Here is a 19,560-nt window from a genome sequence, read left to right as displayed (position 1 = left end):
TCTCAAAATAAATAAAGAAACATTCAAAAAACTTTTGGGGGGGGGGCGCCTGGGTGGCAAGCACCTGACTTCGGCTCAGGTTGCGATCTCACAGTTCATGAGTTCAAGCCCTGCATTGGGTGAGTTCGAGCCCCGCTTTGGGTGAGCCCCACTTTTCTCTCTTTCCCTCTGCCCGTTCTGGGATTCTATCTCTCTGCCCCTTGCTCACTTGTGCCCTCTCTCTCTCTCTCTCTCTCTCTCTCTCTCTCTCTCTCTCAAAAAATAAAATAAATTTTTAAAACTCAAGTTGAAAAAAAAACCGTAGTAGAACATACACAACATTAAATTTACCATTTTCCCATGTTTAAGGGTACAATTCAGGGCATCAAAGACATTTGCATTTCTGTGCAATGATCACCACCATCCAAGACCAAAACTTTTTCATCAGCCCAAACTCAAAGTATATCCGTTCACCGCCAACTCCCCATTTCCCCTCCCCCCAGGCCCTGGCAACCACAGTTCTACTTTCTGTCCCCGTGAATTGGCCTGTCAGGTCCCTCATGTTAAGCAGATTCAGACATTTGTCCTTCGTGTCTGGCTTCCCTCCTGGCGCCCACTCTGCCCACGGGGTGGTGCTGGGCAGAGGAAACCTAAACCACCCGCTGACTGGTTATACTTCCCAGAGGAAACGTATCGCAAACGATGAACGAGCATATAAAGACGGGCTGCCGCACAGGTGGGCATCTGTCACACATCCTTGCTCTCCTGGCCTGGAGGAGGCCTACGTCCCTCGTCCAGACAGCCGCGTAGTCCCCGCCCGGATCTGCTCACTCAAAAGCCTCCGGGCTCTGCTCTCCGGCCCGACACCCCGACATGCGGGGCCGTTACTGACTGGCCACAGCCCATTTTCTCAGTCGTATTTCCAACTTGCTTTGCCTCCCAGGCTGGGCCTGTGGCTTTTCTCACTTCTGTCTCTTCCCACGTGGTTCCCTCGGCCTGCAACACCCCACCGTCTCCTTGGCCTGAAGGAAGGATACAACTCAAATATCCTCTTTCCTGATCACACCTGGTCTCTCACCAAGCAGGGGTGGATACTCGGCCCTCTGTGCCCTCAGAACACACGACTGCTTCCCCCTACACGTGGGTCCTTCAAGTCCCCCGCCAGCGGGGCCAGGTTGGCACATCTCTGTATCTCCTATCCCAGCGGCCATTGTGGTGCGATGCTCAGTAAACGCGGTGGAGAGGACCAGAACCTGTGGCGTCACCTCCACCTCCCACAGCTGCAGGCACCTGCGAGCCCCGCTGACCGGACCCGTTCATAATAACCGGTCACGGCAACGACACACGGGAGGGACCATTCATGCCTCCTGCCTTCATGCAAACCTTACCGTGCCCTGTCTCTGTCTCCCTTTCCTTGCCCTCCCTGTCCATCTGTCTCAGGCTGCGGTTTCCTTCTCGCCCCTGCTCTTCTCTGCACAGGTGTCCATGCTCCGGGCCAGGGCTCCTTCCACAGGCTCGCATCCTTGTTCCCCCGAGACCCAGCCTCACGCAGGAGCCACAGCGGTCCCGAACTGAATTACTCACCTTAGCTGCAGTGCCATTTGCTGTATTTCTTTGTTTCTCTCTGTTTTGCTGCTTAGTCTTTCTCTTAGTTCTTGAATTTTTATGAGGCCAAAACAGTTCCCGAACATTCTCTCCCTTCCGTGCTGCTGAATCTCCGCTCTCCTTGCCCAGAGCTGGAGTGGGTCCTGTGCTGATGTCAGTGTGAAATGACTGGGTATCTGCAGGTCCCTCTAGGGATTCTCTCGGGCATCTTCCTAGAATTGCTGAGAGAACCCCAGGAGTTCCTTCCCGGGGACTGTGTAGGTTCCCACAGGAGCATTCTGGAAACCGGAGGTGAGGACGTGTAGTTGTCCCACAAATCGGAAGCTCAACTGGCATTTGGTGGCCGGGGCCATGCAGACGAAATGCGATTTTTGAGACAGTCCTGACCAACGCATGTGCTGCTGGACGTGCAGGGACTCGCGGTGGCTCACATACGTGCAGCAAGGGCATCACCTGGGAACCTCCTAGAAGTGCAAATTCTCCAGCCGCACCCCCAAACTTGAGGTGGCTTTATAATGTGGCAACTCGGCCAGGTAGAACCACATCCCCCCAGAATTCCCTTCCCTGTATGTTTCCAGGTAGAGCGAGCCACAAGGGTCACTGTGGGATGAGACCTGGACGAAGTTAAGTGGCTGCCATTTTGTTTTGATGCTGGGCCGTGGGGCCGGTGCCTTTGCAACTCACCCCGGCGCCTGTCTGCATGCAGCCGCTCTGTCTCCAGTGTCTCCCACTCCTCAGCCATGGGTGGGCTTAGCTCCGTGGTGAAGGGTGCCAGCTCCTCCTGCAGGAGACCCACGTCGTCAACACTGGAGACAGCGAGAACTGACCCGCTCCAGGTGGTCCCGGCTCTGCCCTCCTACACCCACCTTCCCTTCCCAACTGCCTGCCCGCGGGCCCCAGGCCCAGCTCCCCCAGGTCCGTAAGGTCAGGTCTGTGTGCGCGTGCGTGTGAAGTAGCCCCGGCTGGCCTGCCTCTCTCACTAACCCCTGGCTGGTACTCTTACTGGTCACAAACTCCAGGAGCGGAGCCCAGCAACCTGAACCAGGTCTCTAGGTGCTTCTGACATATGTGAAAGTTGGAGAACCAGTGATGGAGGGGAGCCTTTTTTACGTGGGCCTAGACCCTAACTTTTTACATCTACGGGAGGACAGCTTTGCACGGTTTTAATAGATCCGAATTTCCCGGAAACTCGACTCCTATAGAAAACGAGGGAAAATAGGGGCACCTGGGTGGCTCGGTTGGTTAAGTGTCTGACTCTTGATTGCAGCTCAGATCATGATCTTGCGACTCGCGGGATCGAGCCCTGCGTCGCGCGGACAGCGTGGAGCCTGCTCGGGATTGTCATTCTCTCTCTCTCTCTCTCTCTCTCTCTTTCTCTCTCTCCCTCTGTTCCTCCCCTGTACGTGCGCACTCCCTCTCTCTCAAAATAAACTTAAAAAATAAATTAGGGAAAATGGCACATTCTTTTGTTCAGAACTTTCCAAGGTTTTCGCCAGTTCCGAAGAGTCACGTCCTCAACTCCTTGGTGCGTGAGTCACAGATACGGCACACACCTGTACTGGTCCGTACTTGGAGCGGTCCTGTTCTCGATGATTTTACACACGTATGAACATTTATGTATTGAAACACATATTCTTTTGTATTCACACTGGTTCTGAAATTGTAAGTAATCCATTTTCCCTGTAAAATTTTATTTCAGGGCAGAAAAGGGGTACTCACAGAAGGCATGCTGGGGCTGGCAGTGTTGAGGGCCACTGTCTAGTGTTAATGACCGAGCTTGAGCAAGGGTGTCTGTGTGTGCGCATGTCTGTGAGCACACCCGGTTTCTGGGCCATGTGTTGGTATTATACGATTACATATGGTATCATATGATTATAGCACCTTCATAAAGAGGAATCAGCTAGTTCTCCAGTTTTTTGTTTTTGTTTTTTAATGAAACTGTCTCTATGGCATGGGAACTTGCTGTTCTTTAGAAGTTTAAAATAATGGGGGTGCCTGGGTGGCTTAGTCAGTTAAGCCTCGGACTTCAGCTCAGGTCATGATCTCACAGTCCACGGGTTTGAGCCCCGTGTCAGGCTCTGTGCGGACAGGTTGGAGCCTGGAGCTGGCTTCGGATTCTCTCTCCCTCTCTCTCTGCCCCTCTCCCACTCATGCTCACTCTCTCAGAAATAAATATTAAAAAAAAATACAGTTTAAAATTTTGTACCCACAAAATTGCCCTACCCCCAACATTCTTTTTGGTGCTACTCCTTGAAGTTTTTTTTTTAAAACTTTTTATTTTTTAAATGTTTATTTAAACTTAAAAAAAAAATTATTTATTGAGAGAGAGAAAGACAGAGAGTGGGAAAGGGACAGAGAGAATCCCAAGCAGGCTCCGTGCTGTCAGCGTAGAGTCCTATGTGGGGCTTGATCTCATGAGCCGTGAGACCATGACCTATGCCAAGATCAAGAGTTGGACACTTAACCAACTGAGCCACCCAGGCATCCCAGTTTTTCCTTCTTGAGTATTGGGTAATTTCAAATTTTCTACTAAACTAGTAGTTTATAAATATCTATGTTTTTAAGAAAATTAACAGTATTGGGGCACCTGGGTGGCTCAGTCGGTCGAGAGTCTGACTTCGGCTCAGGTCACGATCTCATGATTTGTGAGTTCGAGCCCCACATCGGGCTCACCACTGTTAGCATGGAGCCCGCTTCGGGTCCTCTTTCCCCCTCTGTATGCCCCTCCCCCACTTATGCTCTCTCAAAACATAAACATAAAAAAAGAAAATTAACAGTATCTTGAGATTTTCAAATTAACATGCAATTGTACACAGTAGTCTTTTACAGTCTTTGTCCTATTTTCTTTTTTTCCTTTTTCTTGCTTAGTTCAGAGGTTTCGATGTGGCGCCAGCCTTCCGTCTTCAGATCCGTCCTGGTTCCGTCCCCTCTGCTTTATGCTGCAGGTGCAGACTCCTGCTGGCTGCCCCTCTGCGCTCCCCTACGGACGAGCTCCTGTCACATCTGGTCTTCTGGTCCCGGGCACAGGCAGGATGCTGGGCGGCGGAAGGAGAGGAGCCAGGGGACTCGGCCCGTCTGTACTTCCTGCACTCTCCCGTGGTCGCCTCGGCGGTCCCCGCTCCTGCCCCGTGGCTCCAGCCCCCGCCAGCAGGACTACTGCGCTCCCCTCCCCGCTGGGAGGCCCGACGGTTCAGCTCCGGTCACCCGTCCCCCCCACCCCTCCGTAACCCTCCGTGTAACTTCCTGCTGTGGCTCACGTCGTGGGCCCCACCTTCCCTCGCAGCCGCTTTCAGATGCCTTGTAACTAAATCCCCACGACTGAATTATTCCGTGTGTTTGGCTCTCTGGCTGGACGATGACTGATTGATATGCATTTTATCAGGATTTTTCAGCAAAACAGCTTTTCAGCTCATGCATTAACTCTACTATTTTCTAAAATAACTCATTTCTGCTTTTACTTGGTGACATAATATAGCTTAGACAGTGGTATGCTGCAGTATTGGCCAATTTCTGCGGGGTTAAATATTTCCATCTTGGCCATTTTCAAACTGCTGATGTGACGTAACTGAACAGGGCTGAGAAGAGAACAGAATCAGCTCTCGAGGGGGCGTGGGGGAAAGGAGTAGAAGACTTCGCAAAATGGTAAAAATGATCACATCTTGAAACTGTGTATTTTAAACTCCAAAATGTAATGTTCCCTCGACTTCACTGTTAAACTGAAAAAAACAAAACAAAACATTTCATTTGAAAATTAGGTTTTTCTCACTTCAAAATAATTCCTAAGTGCTATGAATTGAATTGTGCCCTCAACCCAAATTTCTATGTTGCAATCTTCACCACCAATGTGACTGTATTTGGAGACGAAGCCTTTAAAAGATAAATAAGGAGCGGGCGCCTGGGTGGCTCAATCAGGTGAGCACGTGACCCTTGGTTTTGACTCGAGTCATGATCTCAAGGTTTGTGAGATCGAGCCCCACATGGGGCTCTGGGCTGACAGTGCAGAGCCTGCTTGGGATTCTTTCTCTCCCTCTCTGCCCCTCCTGTGTGCATGCTGTCTCAAAAATAAATAATAAACATGAAAAAAACAGGAGAGGTAAATAAAGTTAAATGAGGTCATAATGTTGGGGCCCTAATCTGAAAGGACTGAAGGACTCTTGTCCTTCCAAGAGGAAAGAGACCAGAGCCCTCTCTGCAGGGACACAAAGAGGCCATGTGAGCACACAGAGATGGTGGCTCCCACAAGCCAAGAGAAGAGGCCTCACGATGAAAGTTGCCGCCACCCGGATCTTGGACATCCAGCCTCCAGACTGTGAGTACTGAGTTTCTGCTGCTTGAGCCCCCCAGTCTGTGGGGTTCTGTTATGGCGGCCCGAGCTGAGGAATACAAGTATGCCCTCCCCACAGCCAGAAAACCAGAGCCGTGATGGTCACCGTTTGTTCGGGGTGATGAAAGTTCTGGAATTGGATGCGGTGATGCTTGTGCAATGCTGTGGGTGTACTTCATTCTGTGCAATTGTATGCTTCAAACTAAAAAAGACCACAGATTGTTATATGTATTTTACCACAATCATTTCTCCTTTTTATTTTTTGAGAGAGAGAGAGAGAGAGAGCGCGCGCGCGCGACAGCGCCCAAGTGAGCAAGGGGCAGAGAGGAGAAGCGGACTGAGGGAGAAGGAGGAGGCTCACCCGAAGCAGGGCTTAAGCTTACCCAACGTGGGGCTTGAACTCACGAACCATGACATCATGACCCGAGCCGAAGTCATATGCTTAACTGAGCCACCCAGATGCTCCCCACAATCTTTAAGAATTGACAATATACCAAACCACTGAGTCGTACACTTTCAATGGGTGAATTGTATGGTGTGTGAACTGTACCTACGGTGTGTGAATTACATGTCAATAAAGCTATTTTCTAAGAACTCAGAGTCCAAACAGCGACTAGTAATCAACTAATTTCAAAACCAAAATGGCTGAACATTCTTTAACAAGTGGGACAGTGAGAAATTATATGTGATGGGGATGCAGAGGCACTTTAATATCTGCTACAGACCGGACTGCCAAAAAGAAACGTCCCTTGGGCCTACTCCTCTGGGAGGGCGGGGGCTGGTCTGGCAAGGTGCCACCCTGGTGAAGGCTGTGTTCCATGGTGGACCGGGGGGTGGGGGTGGGGTCCCAGCCTCTGCCTGAACTCGGAGGCCGCAGGGGGTACCGGGGACAAGGCCTGTCTCCCCACCCTGGCTCTCAGCATCCTGAGAACTATTTGCCCCCCAATTTTTAAAAAAATTTTTTAAATGTTTTATTTATTTTTGGGAGAAAGAGTGCAAGCAGAGGGGGGGCAGAGAGAGGAGAGACACAGAATCCGAAGCAGGCTCCAGGCTCTGAGCTGTCGGTACAGAGTCCAACATGGGGCTCAAACCCATGAACCGTGAGATCGTGACCTGATCATTGACCTGACGCCCAACCTACTGAGCCACCCAGGCGCCCCTGGGGTTGACTCTTTTGTTTTTTTCATGTTTACTGGCCCATATACATTTTGAGCTCTGTAAAAAAGTTCACAAAACTGGTTTACAACATTTGCTGTTGTTTTGGTTCTCACTCTGATACTGTGAATACAGACAGGGAGGAAACACTGCCGTTCTACACGGGGGGTGGGGTGAGGGCAAAACGGTCGCTGCGAAGTGTTTACTGCGCCACGCATCTTGCCAATTATTTTTTAATACATTACATTACTTCTAACTTTCCCAACAACCCTGGTAGGCGGTTATCACTAAAACTGGGGCTAAGAGAAGCTGGTTAATTAGCCCGAGGCCACTGGGCTGGGAACGGGGACCTGTGGTCACTTGAGTCCTAAGGCAGTACCTTGGCTTTCCGGTAGCTGCTTCTCTTCTTAGAGGCCTGGGCAGGGAGAGGCTGGAGTCAGCAGTCCGCACGGTGGTCCACCCAGTCCCACACGTGCAGAGAGGCGTCGCTTGCTGCCGATAACAAGGTCCTCGGCTTGTGGGGGTGCCAGGTGTGGGTAGTGACCAGTGGCGCAGTATCTGTCTGATGGTCTTCCAGGAAGATGTGACCTCTGTGAGTGAAGACAGGTTCTACTTGGCCCCCCGTTCCGTCCCAAGATGTGGCATCATAGACCTGGACTGTCCCATCAAAACCTGAGGAAGAGCAAGAAAAGAGAGGATTGACACTGAAACTCTAAGGTAATTTTTCATTTTTTTGAAAAAAGTTATCTCTATGCCCAACGTGGGGCTTGAATTCACGACTCTGCGATCAAGAGTCGCATGCTCTACTGACTGAATCAGCCAAGCACCCCTAAAGTAATTTTTAAAGTTTGTTTGTTTGTTTATTTATTTATTTAGAACGTGAGTGTGTGGGAGGGGCAGAGAAAGAGGGGGAGAGAGAGAATCCCAAGCAGGCTCCACACGGTCAGTGCTGACTCCAATGTGGGGCTCGAACTCACGAACCATGAGATCTGACCTAAGCAGAAACCAAGAGCCGGCTGCTTAACTGACTGAGCCACCCAGGCGCTCCACCCCTAAAGTAATTTCATAGTTTGCTCTGTGGTACTAAAACAGGCTATAGGATGAAAAGTCAAATAACAAGATGCTTAAGGCCGGGGTGCCTGGCTGGCTCAGTCGGTATGGCATCCAACTCTTCGATCTCAAGGTCATGACTCTGAGTCCCACACTGAGTGGAAATTACTTAAAAAAAAGAAAAGACGCCTGAAGCCAACCGAAGGGCACATATCCTCTGCCCTCAATGTCGGCTCCACAGGGCATGTGATGGTGTATTTCTGTTGTTCATCTATTATGTGCCAGGTGTGAGGCCAATCCTAGACATGAATTCTTTTAATCCTCAGAACTGTATGAAATTGGTACTCTTATTCCCTGGGGAACCAGGGAACTGAGGCCTCAGAGTCTTTTGAGTCTTGCCTCAAATTCCCGTCCTGCCACATGTGAACCCTCTCAGCAGATGGCCTTGCCTCCTGCTTGGTAGGGATACGGAAGGCTTTAGAGAGAAGCACCCTCCTGTCCCCCATGACTTAGCTCTACCCACACTCGCTCCAGCCCACTGTCTACTTGCTACCAAAAAGCCCATTCCTCCACCAAGCTCGGTTCTTTCCTTCTGCTCTTTCTGGATCCTGCCATTATCAATGATCTTTTCTTAATCTCTCGACTATTCTCTCAACCTCTCCCTTCAATGGATCCTTCCCACTGGCTTTTAGAGATGCTCATTAACACCCTTATTCGGCTAGAAACTGCCAGGCCAGACCCAGGAGCCTACGGACCTGGTGGCCTGCTATCATTTGAAAAGCAAGCAGGCTGGGAAGCACTTTGCCATACCCTCAGCTCTTCCTGGAGCCGTCCCGGGGCCACCCTGCTGCCTCGTTCTCTGCAGGCCTCTCCGCCAATGTCGGCTCTGAGCTCCCGCCCAGGTAGGAAAGGCCTGCTACCGATGTGGAAGTTTAGTAGCCAGAATGGGGAAGGGCCTGCCACAGAAGCACCTGGAAAGCTGACCTCAAGCTTTCAGCTCCGGGCCAGATGTATTACGGGGCTGCGGGCTCCTTCCTGAGCACCATACAGTCCTCTGGAAGAGAGGGATCAAGTAACAGACACAAAAGGATGCCCGGCGGTACCTGAAATAGCCAGGCAGTCGTCCAGGCCTGGAGCCCAGGTCACTCGCAGCAGCTCTGGGGCAGGGCTCGGTGCGGACACGGGGCACCGCCCCGAGCTCACAGGGTGGCAGAGATCCCGGGGATCAAGGAGACAGAGCTGCCCGTCTGAGCCAAGGCTGGCAATGCTGGGCCCAGGGCCCCGGCGTCGGCCCCCAACTTCAGCACACCACCTCCTTGCAGCGGCCCCGGGGCCGGGGCCGGCATTCTCTGACGGCGCCCACTTCTGGCGGATGTCAACGAGCCCCAGCCGGCCCGAGGCACAGCAGAAGGCAAAGGTGTCTGCGTCCAGGACCTGCAGGCTGCTCAGCTCCTCACTGTCGCCGACCCCTGAAAGACACACGGCGACACAGAAAAGCTGCTGGAGTCACAGGAGTCCAGCTGGGTCCGAGCCCCTTCCTCCGGAAGCTTCCCTCTGGTCCCAGGCACCTCGCCACGCTCCGCCCAGCTGGGTCGGTGCCGGTCCTGGGCCTGACTCCTCCAGCCCCGATGCGGGAGCCCCTCGAGGCCAGGGCCCGCCTCGCCTCCACCTGGTCTCCCTAGCACCTGGCACACGTGGCTGAACTCTCTTCTTCACACGGCTAAGGGGGGCCGCCAGGAGAGGCCGGCAAGGGCCGAGCTGCTGCGGTACCTGAGGAGTACGTGGTCTTCTGAGTTTCCAGATCCACAACCTTCAGACCGCGGAGCCTCGCCCCGTGCAGAACTCCGGGGGCCATCGAAGAGAAGATGGCCACCCTAGGCCAGAGATTCCCCTCCTCCTCCTGCACGGCAATGGTGCTGACAGCTTGAATGACGTCTGGGGGGAAAGGAGGAGAGGCTGAAGCCCGGGACGGTGAGGAAGTCTCCAGACCTCACAAAGTGAGGGCCGGCCAGCAGTCTTCCCTCGTGCCTTTAGGAGGTCAAGGAAGAGAAAGGGAGCTGACAGGTGGCAAGGGAGGATGTGAGACACGAGCACTGTGTTCCGCTCCCATTTCTGAAACGGTCACAAGTGCTTTCGTCTCTTTCCAATTTGTCCTACACACGGTTCTGCAGAGGGGAGATAATGAACCATAGTAGCCACCTCAGAACCCCAAGAGCAGTTGGGGCTTTTTATAGTTTTGCAAAGAACAAATAAAGATAGAAGAAAGCAGAGAGCACCCTGATGATGTCATTTACATCGTAGGTGAAAATAACAGTACAGAGGTCACGAACTAATAGTATTTTTTCAGACGCATGTTCCATGACCTCCAGCGATCCGCTGAAGCCCAACAAGTAATGGTTACAACACAGATGTCTTCTTCAGAGATAGACGGGGCGGGAAGGCCCACGACGTTGTGAACAGAAGAGTCGCCGGACCTCAAGTTGAAGGAAATTTCAGTTGTGTTTGTCTCAGCCTGCTTGGTTCTCACCGCCACCTGCTATGGTTGCTGCTTCTCTTAATGGCAGCCATTTTGGACTCGGCTGAGAACAATGAGTTTGCTGCACACACTACTTAATGGGGGACGCAGATTTTCCACTTTTTTTCTTGCTCCAAGACAGGCTCATTATTTGGTCTCTGCATTCTCTGAAGAAAACGGAGACCTATCTATTCTTTAAATTCCGCAGGCTAGGTAAAAGCCAGCATGAGGAAGGAACGGGTAAGAAGGAACGCTGACGTGGCTTGTCAAGCGAGCACATGGCAGCAAGTCCCCCTGAGAGCGTTCCCATCCCAGGGGTGCACGGCCGTGTCCGGGCCGGGCTAGAATGCAGACGGCCCTTGCGTGTTGCTCCTCAAGCACACGGGCTCTGGGTGGCCTTGCCCCAGACTTATTGAACGTAATCGCTCCTTCCACAGGAGCTACGCAGGCTAGGAGCAGACACAACAGCTGAGCCTCAGGACCAGCGTTGGTCTCTGGGGAGCACCAATGGGGCTGGGATTCAAACCAGCCCCAGGAGAGCCTTCCTGACTCTCCTGGGCCACGTGTGAGCCCCTCTTTCCTTTCCACACCCTCTGAGGAGCCTGGAACAGATTCCCCAGGACCTGCTGCTCAGATGTGATCTGTCCTCTGATGGGGGAGAGGAGGCGGCCACGGGAGAGCCGTCAGAGACCTATTTCAAAGATGGGGTGGGAAACAAGGCTTCGGAGCCTCCTGACTGGAGAATCACTTTATAGCTTTTCAGAAAGAAGTGCAGGCCTCCTCCTCCTCCTCTCTCTAGTCAGTGGTAAAATGCTCTCCTCCAGGGAATCCACACCACATTTAGCAAACCAGCCCCAAACGGAAAAGAGAAATGACTAGAAAATCAAAGCAAAAGACAGTGAGGCACCTCCAAGAACTTGGCAATAAAAGAAGGTTGTGGCTGAGGATTAACCCAACACAGAGTAGGTCAGAGCTAGAGGTAGGCACACTCCTAAGGAGTCAGAATGGCGCCCTCACCTGCAACACTGAGCAAATGGATGAACGGTGATCTAAAGGACGGTGGCGTCCCTGAGAGGGGGCTGTCCAGCCATGGGAACAAAGAAAACACTGGGGTCTGTCCAGGGCAGGAGGGGCCACGCCAGACTGAATATTGAACTTCAGAGTGGATACAGCAGGTGAAATTCAGCTGAGACCTTTCGAAATGTATTCATCCAGCTCAATGGTTTCCCCAGCCCTAGTGAAAGAAGAGGCCTTGGGCGCTCACCAGGGGCACGGACGGCAGTGAGGCCTGGCCAGCAGAGCCTTCTCAAGTTTTATACTTTCTGCCTAAGACAACGTGCAGAAACACAATCTGGAAACTTCTCAGCTGATTCCTCTTGTTACGGTTTCATTTAGCACGCAGTCTTTGATTACATTCCATCTTCTATAGGCAAAGAATAAGGACCTGGAATATTCCACGTTTAGGGATACTCATGGCAGTCTTTTGAGTCTGCTGAGTACGTCTGCCTCTATAAACAGATTAGTTTAGGACGTGGTAACAATATCAAGTTTTTGAGACAACAAAGCTGTGGGTCAAAACCTGGACCTTGGAACATTCACCTAGGTAATGCTACGCTTTTAGGCTTCTAGGCAAACAGCTGGCCAATCTTCCCTAGGCTCTGGAATATTCTGCTCTAATATCTAGGGGAAGGTAAGTCTTGATCTGATTTCCCATTCCCACATGAATGTCAAAGCAAGCCCCCTTCGGCCAGTAGCTCTCCTGGGCCTGGGGCTTTAGGTCCTATTTGGCACCTGGTACCAAACAGGCGCCTCCACACGGTGAGACTCCTCTCCCACTCATCTCTAAACAACTGCCACCCCACATGGCCTATTTTTAGGCAAAGATAAAGAAACAACTAAAAGTTACTGGCATAATTATGGACAGACAGAAAGATCAGTGGAACAGAACTGAGAGTCCAGAAATAAATCCTCGTATTTATGGTTAGGCAACTTCAACAAAGGCATCAAGACAAATCAGCGGAGAAAGGTGAGGCTTTCTGACAAACAGGGAAGAGACAACTGGATATTTCCATGCAAAAAGATGAACTTCGACTGTTACTTCAAGCCATACACAAAAGGGAACACTAAAGAGATCACAGGCTTAAATGCTGGTGCTAAAACAAACTCTGGGAGAAAAATAAAACAAAGCAGAGGGGACGATCTGTGGGTTAGGTAAAGATTTCCTAAATAGGACCCTAAGAGTACAGTCCTTAAGAGAAAACACTGACAAACTGGACCTCATTAAAATGTAGACCTCTTATGCTTCAAAACACTCTTAAGAACGTGAAAAAACAAGCTACAGACTGGGCGAAAATATTAGCAAAACACGTATTGGGCGAATAATTTGTATGTGGGATGTACAGAGGACTCTTACAACTCATTGAAGACAAAAAGGTAAATCAAAAACTGGGCAAAATATGTGACCAAATATGAGCACCAAGAAAAGAAGAAGCGTCTATGTTTTTGCTTTGCTGTTGTATCCCCAGCTGGACACATCCAAAGAGCACAAAGAGGAACTGTTGACTGAATGAGGAGATGTTAGTTACTGCTACAAATAATAGTAACAGTAATCATCATAACTGTTCCCCTTTAAAAAGTTTATTTAGGGGTGCCTGGGTGGCTCGTCAGTTAAGCGTCCGACTTCGGCTCAGGTCATGATCTCACAGTCTGTGGGTTCGAGCCCCGCATCGGGCTCTGTGCTGACAGCTCAGAGCCTGGAGCCTGCTTCCCATTCTGTGTCTCCCTCTCTCTCTGGCCCTCCCCTCCTCATGTTCTGTCTCTTTCTGTCGCAAAAATAAATAAAAACATTAAAAAAAAAAAAAGTTTACTTATTCTGAGAGTGAGAGATGTGATAGGGGCAGAGAGAGAGGGAGACAGAGAATCCCAAGCAGGCTCCGTGCTGCCAGCACGGAGCTTGACATGGGGCTCAAAACTCATAAACCGTGAGATCATGACCTGAGCTGAAACCAAGAGTTGGACGCTTAACCGACTGAGCCACCCAGGTGCCCCTTTCTTTCTTTCTTTCTTTTTTTCAAAGTGATCTCTGTGCTCAACGTGGGGCTCAAACTCATCAACCCAAGATCAAGAGTCACAGACTCCACAAACTGAGGCAGCTGGTACCCCCGTAAATGTTCCCTTTCATTGACAAATCTGCCTCCAGGAACCAGCTCAAAGCAAAATGGAGGCAAGGACCACATTGCTGCTCAGTAAGTACCCTACCACTTTTTTTCAGAGCCCGTACACCTGTACTGAGATCAATTATTATCATCTAACTATACTTAGACCCTGACATGGTTCTGAGCAGACCCTGAAGTTACACTAGACCCATGACCAGGTCGTGTTACTATCTTTGTAACTTTCAACAAGTTAGCTTCTCTGGGACAGACTCTGTTCTCAGACTTCTGAGAATATGATATCATGCATGGAAAGTACTTGGTACAGTGCCTGGAGTATAATACGCTTATTAATATTACTGTCACCTTGTACAGATTATTGGTTAATTTGAGCAAGTATCTATTAAACGTACAGTGAAACCAGAACATCAAAGGGCCTGGGACAGCACGCCATCTCAGCCTGCTGGGGGTGGGGGAAAAAAACAACAAAACTGCCTCATGAAGATCTGAATAGGCATTTCACCAAAGAAGATATATGAATGGCTGATAAGCCCATGAAAAGATGCTCAATATTATTAGTCATTAAAAAGATGTAAATGAAAGCCACAAGCAGAAACAATTTCACGCTCAATAGGATGGCTTTAACAAAAAAGACAAAAACAAATGTTAATGAGGACATGGAAAAATAGAAACCCTCACACACTGTTGAGGGGAATGTAAACAATGAAGCCATTTTGGAAAACACTTTGGAAGTTTCTTTAAAAAATCAAACATAAATTTACCACCTGGCCCAGCAATTCCACTCCTGTCTATCGAAGGGAAATGAAAACTTATGTCCACACGGAGACCCGTAGATGAATGTTCTTGGCGGCATTCTTCATAATAGCCAAAAATCAGATCCATCAACTGGTGAAGGCTGGCCCAATAGAATAGATCCACGCAGTGGAATACTAATCGGCCACAAAAAGGAACCACTGATTCACAATGTATCACTGCCGTTCGTCCTGACAGTGTCTGGGGCACCAGGTGCCACCAGGTGTGACACAGAAGACCTCAAAGCACTGTGCGAAGCGAAAGAGGCCACATACAACAGACTGCATACTGTACGATTCCACTGACAGGACGTGTTCAGAAAAGGCGAACCAACTATAGAGACAGGAAGTAGGTTAGTGGTTGCCTGGGGCAGGTGTGGGCATGGGGATTAGCAGTAAATGGCACAAGAGATGTTACTGGGGTTATGAAAATGTCCTAAAACTGATTTATAGTGATGGCTGCACAGCTCTCAAATGTACTACAAATCACAGAACCGTCCACTTACAATGTGTGAATTTCAATAAAATTGTAAAAAAATCATCATAGGTACAAGGAAACGACACAAACTGGCAGCTACAACATCAGACAAGTGACAAGTGACAAACCACGAGGGAAAAGCCCTCTGAGTCAGCGACTTCGAAAAGCAAATGAGCACAAGAGCGGCCGTTCTGTAGCAGTGAAACTTGGGGAGAAGCCAACAGCTGCCAGCCAGTTTCTGGGAAGCGTCTAAGCGAGGTGGCGTGGGGACCGGGGACAGAGGGTCACACAAGCAAAGGGCCGGTCCCAACAGTGGTCCTGAGCCCCCGAGGCTGGTCTCCATTCTGGCCGACGGTGGGAGGATGGAAGGGGCTGGATCAGGGCTGCAAGCTCTTGGCGCCTCCCGGATGGGAACCTGCAAACCCACTGCCAGAAGGAGCCCTATTCCGCGTGAGGGAATGGGATCAGCACTCCCAGCTCCTTTTCCTGTTGCCGCCAGGGAGCAGAGTGACCTAAGAGGGAGACTGGTCAGCCCCGCCTCGCCTCCTGCTCGCTCCTTAAGTTTCCATGGCCACGAAGAAAGGGGACCTCTTTGCCCCCGCCGCCACCTCCTGCAAGAGGCGAGCTCACCTGAGCGGCCCCAGCTCTGCCCTCGCAGCCGCCCCTGCCGGGGGGAGAGGCGCCACTTCACTAGGTGCTTTGCTCACGACTGGGTCGGCAAACTCAGTTCCTGGAGCAAGCTACAGGAAGCTCCATTTGGGAGCTGTAAGCCGGACTCTGGTAGCTAATGCATCTTTGCCCATGACCAAGTAGATACTGCATTTTCATTCCCGCCTGGCTCCGAGAATGCTTTTTTTCTTTTTTAGCGTTTATTTATTTTTGATAGAACGCAAGCGGGGCAGGGGCAGAGAGAGGTGGATGGAGGACCTGAGGCGCGCTGTCAGCACAGAGCCTGACACGGGGCTCAAACTTATGAACTGTGAGATCATGGGCCGAAGTTGGGTGCTCAACCGACTGAACCGCCCAGGCTCCCCTGAGGCTCTTCTTAACTGGCTTACATTGGGGGCAGGGGTGTAGGAGTATCAGGCTTTCTTACAGCCCAGCCCCCACCACGTCAAATTCACTCACCACTGTCCTCTGTCACCTGCCACACATGCAGGTGACAACCTGGAAGACCACTGGTTACCAGCAACCTATTCAAACCAGATAGGAAGTATCAGTCCAGACGGTGGGGCGCTCCCCCGCCTACCTCCCCACCCCCCACACGCACCCTCAGCTTGGGATCCCTACATTCCCCACACGGGGAGAGCTTCCTGCAGGAAGGGGTCATCAAGACCAGTCACCCCCATGTAACAGATGAGGGACAGCCCCAGAGCTCACGGGAGTCACGGGACTGAACCCAGGCTTCTACGTGGCCTGCTGGGTCCTCACAGGACACCAGCACGGAGCTGGGACATGCAGCCCTGACCCAGAGACTCTCCGCCCCCGCCGACTGGGGCTATTAGTCCCCGCTACCCAGCACCAGCTCTTTGACAAACTGCACTCCCTGGAACAGCTCCGGTGCTCTGTGGGGAACATTCGTCCCCAGGTCTGCGAGGGACATGAAGCTACCGGAACGATGGTTTTTTAATGTTGTGAATCCGGATGTGTGGGCACGCCTGTGTGCCGAGAGGGTAGGGGCAGAGGTGGCGATCAAGAGGCAGGACGCCCCGGATGTTTCTAGCCGCTCCACCCCAAATGGAAGGGCTGGGTCACGGAGCTGACCATACCTTGTGTCCAGCACGTGCTTCAGATCAAAGACAGACGTGTCTGAAAACCCTCCGTGGCGTACCTTGAAATCTCTTTCTGGGAATAAGCCCTGAAATGCAAAGGGGCGGCTGGTCAGAGAGCCTGCTTTCCCAAGGAACGTTTCAGACGAACTCCGGGTGGGGGGGAACAGAGAGAGAGAGAGAGAGAGAGAGAGAGAGAGAGAGAGAGAAATAAAGAGAGAGAGAATCCCAAGCAGGCTCTGTGCTGGCAGTCCAACTCAGGACTCAAACCCACAAACCGTGAGATCGTGACCTGAGCCAGTGGGGCACCTTAGCCACCAGAGCCACCCAGGCGCCCCGGTTCTTCTAACGATAAAAATGCAACAGCCACCAATTGTCCAGTGTTCGCTGTGTCAGGCACTGTGTTTAGTGCTTTTTCTACATCATCACATTGAATTCTTACAACCACCCCATCACGTAGGTTCTTGTAATCACTCCGATTCGAAAATGACAACACTTGGGCACAGGGCACTTGAGCAACTTTTCTAAGGTCACACAGGGATTACGCTGTGAATCTGCACCCAAGTCTGTCTGACCAAAGTTCATGCTCTCGGCCACCAGACGCCACTATCTCCACTATCTCCACGTGAGCAACCGGAAGCAGAGGGAAGGGAGGTGGCCACAAGCAAAAGAAGCCAGGGGTGAGGTAGGAGGTAAATAAGGCCTCTCATCAAGGCTCAGGATGGGTGAGCGAGCTCCCGGCTCAAGCTTGAGTGGTGGGGATGGAGGGGGGGGGGGGCATCAAGAGCACTAGGCAGGAAGCTTCCCCCCAGGGAAACAAAGGTCAGGCTGCCCTATGAGATGGGTCTGAGAGATTCCACAGCAACGCTGGGCAGGTACTACCTCTTTTCTTCTTCACATGTTCTCTTCTCTTCGCTTCTGAAACACTGACCTTTTCTGACACCCCTCCTACTTCGAAGACTATTATTCCTTCTGAGTAGGTGTTGTGGGTTCGTCTTCCTCTAACCGTTCCTTACGTGTATTCCCTAAAGTTTTATCTTTGGACATCTTCTGCTTTTATTCCTGAGACACTACAGTCATCCTAGGTGATCTCACTAAGGGCTTCCACCACCCTCTATACCCTAATGGCTCTCTAGATCTATTTAAAAAAAAAAAAGAAATTTTTTTTTCATGTTTATTTTTGAATGTGTGAGCAGGGGAGGGGCAGGGAGAGTGGGAGACAGAATTGGAAGCAGGCTCCATGCTGTCAGTGCAAAGCCCGATGTGGGGCCCAAACCCACAAACTATGAGATCATGACCCGAGCCGAAGTCACACTGCCAACTGACTGAGCCACCCAGGTGCCCCTGGATCTCTTTTTGATGACGTTAAACTGCCCTCTTCCTCTAGGAGCCCCCGTAAATTTCAGACATTCTGTAGCACTCCTCTCTGTGGGTACTTGCCTCCCTCTATTAGACTAGAAGGGGAGAACCAGTGTTTGTCCCTCTCTCTTTCTGGTGTCCAGGGCAATACCTAGTAGACAACAGGAACTCCCTAAAGGTTTAACAAAAGGAGACACACATGCTCAGCATTTATATTTCTAGTTACCTGGTTTTCTTTTACAGAAAGTCTGAGAGGTAGTAACAGATGAAGAATCTCATTTTTTTTCAGGCTTTCATAGCCAGCAACACAGACTCCTGGAAAAAGAAGAAGGAGCTGTGACAAACTGCTAGGAAGATTCTGGACCATGGCTGGGGTCTAGAAATTCCGGCAAATCCCCCAAAGCAAAGACAAATTCCTCTGCCATTGGTATGCAGCCTTGTACTGGGGAATGGAAGAGACTTAGACCTTAATAAGAGGAATATAAGCGCTGACGGAGTGTGAACATTGCTACGAGACCAAGAAGAGGCCTCAGATTCCCAGAAGTGTGGGTTGGGTCCCTCTGGGCTCAGCTTCAGAGTCCCAGCCTGAGAAGGAAGATTCCATCTCCTTCAGGGCCAGGTAGGGCACATCACCTTTGTCATCAATCCATTCAAGGACTCGTGTGGCTTCGGAAAGGTCGAATGCATGGAAATCTTGGTACCTGCATGATAAAGACACAATGTCACATGGAGCGCACCACTCTACAGCTGTTCAAGAACTCTGAGAGGGCGGTGTGATCCGGTGGGTAAGGGACCCAGGCTCTGGAGTGAGGCAGACCTGGGAGCAGGTCTTGTTGCACATTTTAACCCCCGTGTGACTGGGCCCAGGCCAGTCACAATATCCCTGAGCCTCGGTCCTCATCTATAAAATGGGATTCCCAGAGTACCCAGACTTCCTTCCCAAGGTTGATGTGAGGAAGCAGAGAGACAGATAATCTGATCAGAGATCCACTCCGGCTGGCGCAAAATAATTGGTGGCTCGTGTGATTAATTCTCCTCCGCAAGCACTGCGCTTCCTAGTGCACTGCGCTTCCTAGTACCCCACACAACGGCGCACATAGGCGGGTCCCGCTTCCCAGACGCGGGAGCCGACTTCCAGGCGGAGTCCTCGGTGTCGCCACCCCCCCCCCCCCGCCCACCCCAGGGTTCCTCACGCGCTCCAGCCCGCACCCGTCCCCCCACGCGGCCAGCTGCAGGCCCGGGTCCCACGTCCCAGGCCCACAGGATTTACAAGCGCAAGGATTCCACCAGCCAGTCCTCCGCTGACTCCATGGCAACGCCGCTTCCGCTACCCCACTTCCGCCTCTGAGAACCTTCCCGGGC

General features: G+C 51.2%; 2 protein-coding genes across 5 annotated transcripts in view; one reads left to right on the top strand and one right to left on the bottom strand.

The window, feature by feature from the left end:
• Positions 1-5,320, top strand: part of LOC106965894 (zinc finger and SCAN domain-containing protein 20-like) — an 18,956-nt gene extending 13,636 nt beyond the window's left edge. For both annotated transcript variants that reach the window (XM_053223512.1, XM_053223511.1), the window contains exon 8: positions 4,458-5,320. In XM_053223512.1, coding sequence (XP_053079487.1) covers positions 4,458-4,888 — 431 coding nt within the window. In that variant the 3' untranslated portion in view covers positions 4,889-5,320. The remainder of the gene's footprint in view (positions 1-4,457) is intronic.
• The window catches only part of WDR73 (WD repeat domain 73), a 27,291-nt gene extending 7,731 nt beyond the window's left edge, over positions 1-19,560 (bottom strand). For 2 of the 3 annotated variants that reach the window (XR_008298942.1, XR_008298941.1), the window contains exons 1-8: positions 19,469-19,560; positions 18,832-18,899; positions 18,425-18,513; positions 16,840-16,928; positions 16,199-16,263; positions 9,884-10,048; positions 9,217-9,582; positions 7,443-7,735 (exon numbers count right to left, since the gene is read on the bottom strand). Coding sequence is in view for 1 of the 3 variants with exons in the window: in XM_027068146.2 (XP_026923947.1) it covers positions 7,500-7,735; positions 9,217-9,582; positions 9,884-10,048; positions 16,199-16,263; positions 16,840-16,928; positions 18,425-18,513; positions 18,832-18,899; positions 19,469-19,509 (1,119 nt within the window). In the remaining 2 variants the exon portion in view is untranslated. Of the gene's footprint in view, positions 1-6,864; positions 7,736-9,216; positions 9,583-9,883; positions 10,049-16,198; positions 16,264-16,839; positions 16,929-18,424; positions 18,514-18,831; positions 18,900-19,468 lie in introns of those variants that run through there. The other variant, XM_027068146.2, reaches the window with a different exon arrangement.

This window comes from Acinonyx jubatus, chromosome B3 (genome assembly GCF_027475565.1).
Source record: "Acinonyx jubatus isolate Ajub_Pintada_27869175 chromosome B3, VMU_Ajub_asm_v1.0, whole genome shotgun sequence".
NCBI classification, from domain to species: Eukaryota; Metazoa; Chordata; class Mammalia; order Carnivora; family Felidae; genus Acinonyx; species Acinonyx jubatus.
Note: the sequence above shows the minus strand (reverse complement) of the source record. Positions and strands in the feature narration are given on the sequence as shown.